Here is a 4,502-nt window from a genome sequence, read left to right on the forward strand (position 1 = left end):
CTCCTCCTCCTCTTCCTCCTCCTCCTCCTCCTCGCAATAAAACCATTTTCGCAATTTCTTTATTGAGACCGAAGGATTTTTTTTTTCTTTTTGGATGCTGGGTTGGATTTATTTTATTTTTTTTCCCCTTTTTCCCCCCCTCCCCGCTTGCCCCCGCCCCACAACCAATGAGCGAACCTCCGCCCGCTGCGTCAGCCCGGCCCGGCGGGGGGACCGGCGGCTCTCGGGGGGCGGCTCGCAGCCTTTTAAAAAGATCGGGGGACCCCCCCTACCCCCCAAGCTCCGAGCGGCCTCTCCCCATGCCGCGGCCCCCGCGGCGCCCCCCATGCAGCCCCCGGGCCTCGAGGGGCTCCTGCCTCCGGGCGGCTTCGCGGGCGGCCCCCGAGCGCTGCTGCCTCCCCCTCCTCCTCCTCCTCCTCCTCATCCTCCTCCTCCTCCTCTTCCTCCTGCCCCCGGCCCTTCGCCTCCCCCCGGGATGAACCCCGGCTTCGCCCCGGAGCCCCCCCCGGAGCCCCCCAAGCCCCCTCCGGGCTCCTCGGCGCCGCTGCCCTACGGTTACTTCGGCAGCGGCTTCTACTCGTGCCGCGTGGCCCGGGGCTCGCTCAAGGCCGGCCCGGCCCACCAGGCACCGTTCGTGGCTACCGAGAAGTTCCCGGAGCCGCCCGGTACCGGCGAGGAGCTGCAGGGCCGGCCCGGGGACTTCGGGGAGTTCCCGTTCTACCCGGGCTACGGCGCGCCGTACCCGCCGGTGGCGGCCCGGGGGTACCTGGAGGTGCCGGTGGTGGCGGCGCTGGGCGAGCCCCGGCCCGAGGCGCGGCTGGCGGCGGACGGGCCGTGCCCGCAGCCCTGGCCGCTGGCCCCGGGCTGGCCCGGCCCGGCGCGCTGCGGGAAGGAGCCCGGCCCGGCCCCGGCCGGCTTCGTGCTGGCCGCGCCATTCCCGGGTACGGCTGGAGGGATGTGGGGTGGGTTTGGGGTGTGGGGTGTGGGGTGTTCTGAGTGTGGGGTTTGGGGTGTTCTGGGGTGGTTTGGGGTGTGGGGTTTGGGGTTTGGGGTGTTCTGGGTTTGGGGCAAAGAGCCCGGCCCGGCCGGCTTTGTGCTGGTGGCGTCCTTCGCAGGTACTGCTGAGGGTGCAGAGGGTTTGGGGTGTGGGGTTTGGGGTGTGGGGTGTTCTGGGTTTGGGGTTTGGGGTTTGGGGTGTTCTGGGGTATGGGGTTTGGGATTTGGGATGCTCTGGGTTGGGGTGTTCTGGGCTTTGGGGCGTGGGATTTGGGGTTTGGGGTGTTCTGGGTTGGGGTTTGGGGTAAAGAGCCCGGCCCGGGCAGCTTTGTGCTCGCAGCGCCCTTCGCGGGTACGGCTGGGGGTGCGAGGTGTGGGGTGGGTTTGGGGTGTTCTGGGGTCGGGGTTTGGGGTGTGGGGTGGGTTTGGGGTACGGGGTGTGGGGTGTGGGGTGGTTTTGGGGTGTTCTGGGGTGGGGTTTGGGGTGTTCTGGGGTCGGGGTGTGGGGTTTGGGGAGTGGGGTTTGGGGTGTTCTGGGTTTGGGATTTGGGGTACCGGGTGTGGGGTTTGGGGTGTGGGGTCTGGGGTGTTTTGGGGTTTGGTGTGTGGGATTTGGGGTCGGAGCTGTTCTGGGTTTGGGGCCGGGGTTTGGGGTCGGGGCTGCTCTGGGTTCTGGGTTTGGGGCTGGTTGGGAGGTGGAGCGGGTTGGGGTTCACAAAATAATGATAATAATAATGTTAATAGTAATAATAATGTTAATAGTAATAGTAATAGTAATAGTAATAGTAATAGTAATAGTAATAGTAATAATAATAATAATAATAATGTAATTTAACTTAATTTAATTTAATTTATCACGGCCATTTCTAACTCCGAGCAGGGAGGCAGAAGGTGATTGATGGGAGTTCAAATGATCATTTATCAGAATTCAAGTGATCATTTATCAGAATTCAAATTATCATTTATTGGAATTCAAAGGATCATTTATCGGAATTCAAAGGATCATTTATCGGGGCAGATGACGATATTATGGGGTTCAGTCCATGACATTAGAGGGAAAATACAGAACTTTAAAAATCTTTAAATATCGAAAGGGAGAATATAGAACTCTAAAAACACGAAGGAGAGAATAGAAATTAAATTTTTTAAAACACCAAGCAGGAGAATACCGAGATCTAAAATCTTTCAACATCGTGAGGGAGAATACAGAACTTTAAAACCTTTAAATACCAAGAGGAAGAATATAGACTTAAAAAATTTAAATATTGAAAGGGAGAATGGAGAACTTTAAAAACCTCCAATACCAAGGGAAAGAATAAAGAATTTAAATTTTTTAAATACAGAGAGGGAGAATAGAGAACTTTAACACCTTTCAAAACCTTTCAGTTCCAAGGATGAGAATACAGAAATTAATTTTATTTAAATATCGAGAGGGACAACGCAGGACTCCAAAATCTTTCAATATCAGGAGGGAGAATATAGAAATGAAATTATTTTTAATATTTCGAGGGAGAATCCAGGTTGGAAAACCTTTCAATGGCGGGAGGGAGCAGAAGGAAACATTTTCAAACCTGGGCGGGCTCGGCCAGGGGAGAACGGGAACGGGAATGGGAATGGGAACGGGAAAGGGAATGGGAATGGGAACGGGAACGGGAATGGGACCGGGAATGGGAATGGGAACGGGAATGGGGCTGGGAACGGGAACGGGAACGGGAATGGGGCTGGGAACGGGAAAGGGAACGGGACCGGGAACGGGAACGGGAACGGGAACGGGAACGGGAATGGGAACGGGAAGGGGAAGGGGAACGGGAACGGGACCGGGAACGGGAACGGGAACGGGACCGGGAATGGGAATGGGAATGGGAATGGGAACGGGACCGGGAACGGGAACGGGAACGGGAACGGGAACGGGGCTGGGAACGGGAACGGGGCTGGGAATGGAACCAGGAGCGGGGCCGGGCCGGGCTGGGGGTTTGGGGCCCGCAGTGACCCCGTTGTTTTCTCCTGTGTCCCCCTCTGTCCTCACTCTGTCCCCGCTATGTCCCTCCGTGTCCCCCCATGTCCCCACTGTCCCCCCGTGTCCCTCTGTCCCCCCATGTCCCCCCGTGTCCCGTGTCCCCATGTCCCACTATCCCCCCGTGTCCCCCCGTGTCGCTATCCCCCCGTGTCCCCCCGTGTCGCTATCCCCCCGTGTCCCGTGTCCCCGTATCGCTCTCCTCCCGTGTCTCTCTCCCCGCTGTCCCCCGGTGTCCCGTGTCCCGTGTCCCGTGTCCCGTGTCCCGTGTCCCCGCTCTCCCCCCGGTGTCCCGCTATCCCCCCGTGTATCCCCATGTCCCCCGTGTCCCGTGTCCCGTGTCCCGTGTCCCGGCAGAGGCCCCGTGCGGCCCGGTGGCCCCGTGCGGCGCGGGGGGCTGCGGGGCGCGGCGGGGCCGCAAGAAGCGCGTCCCGTACAGCAAGGGGCAGCTGCGGGAGCTGGAGCGGGAGTTCTCCGCCAGCCGCTTCGTCACCCGCGAGCGGCGCCGGAAGGTGGCGGCGGCCACCGGGCTGAGCGAGCGGCAGGTCACCATCTGGTTCCAGAACCGCCGCGTCAAGGACAAGCGAGCGCTGGCCAAGGGCCGGACCGGGCCCGCCGCCGCCGCCCCGTGAGGGCCGCGCGGCTCCGGGGCACCGGGACCGCTTGTGGTACCGGGGGTCCCGATTGTCATCGGGGCACCGGGACCCGCCTGTGGTACCGGCACCGCCCGTGGTACCGGGAGTCCGGATTGATACAGGGGCACCGGGACCCGCCTGTGGTACCGGCACCGCCTGTGGTACCGGGAGTCCCGATTGTCACCGGGGCACCGGAACCCGCCTGTGCACCGGGACCCGTCTGTGGTACCGGCACCGCCTGTGGTACCGGGAGTCCCGATTGTTACAGGGGCACCGGGACCCGCCCGGGGCACCGGGACCCGCCTCTGGCACCGGGAATCCTGATTGTCACCGGGACACCGGCACTGCCCGTGGAACCGCCACCCGCCTGTGAACCGGGAGTCCCAATTGTCACCGACACCGCCCGCGGCACCGGGATCCCCCCGTTTGTCATAGGAACCTTCGTTTGCCGCAGGGACACCGGGACCCCACTTTTGTCACCGGGACCCCCGTTTTGGCACCGGGACCCCCGTTTGGCACCAGGACCCCCTGATTGTCCCCCGGGGATTGAAGGGGACACCGGGACCCCCGTTTGTCACCGGGACCCCCTGATTGTCCCCCGTGGGGTGAGGGGGCACCGGGACCCCCCGGTTTGTCACCGGGACCCCCGTTTGTCACCAGGACCCCCGAAAGGAGGGGACCCCCCCGCCGTGCCCGGATCCCAGAGAGCTCCAAAGACCCCCAGACCAACCCAAAACCCCCCAAAATCCCCGGAATTCCCCCAAAATCCCACAAGACCCCCCAAAAACCCCCAAAATCCCCGGAATTCCCCCCAAAACCCCACAAGACCCCCAGACTAACCCAAAATCCCCGGAATT

The 4,502-nt window shown here is 61.5% G+C and overlaps 1 protein-coding gene across 1 annotated transcript; it reads left to right on the top strand.

Moving 5' to 3' along the window:
• The first annotated feature begins 325 nt into the window (after positions 1–325).
• On the top strand, positions 326–3,642 carry HOXB13 (homeobox B13). The gene is made up of 2 exons (XM_072919017.1): positions 326–941; positions 3,368–3,642. The coding sequence occupies exons 1-2, from the start codon at positions 326–328 to the stop codon at positions 3,640–3,642; spliced, it is 891 nt and encodes a 296-aa protein (XP_072775118.1).
• The last annotated feature ends 860 nt before the right edge of the window (positions 3,643–4,502 follow it).

This window comes from Taeniopygia guttata, chromosome 27 (genome assembly GCF_048771995.1).
Source record: "Taeniopygia guttata chromosome 27, bTaeGut7.mat, whole genome shotgun sequence".
Taxonomy (NCBI): Eukaryota; Metazoa; Chordata; class Aves; order Passeriformes; family Estrildidae; genus Taeniopygia; species Taeniopygia guttata.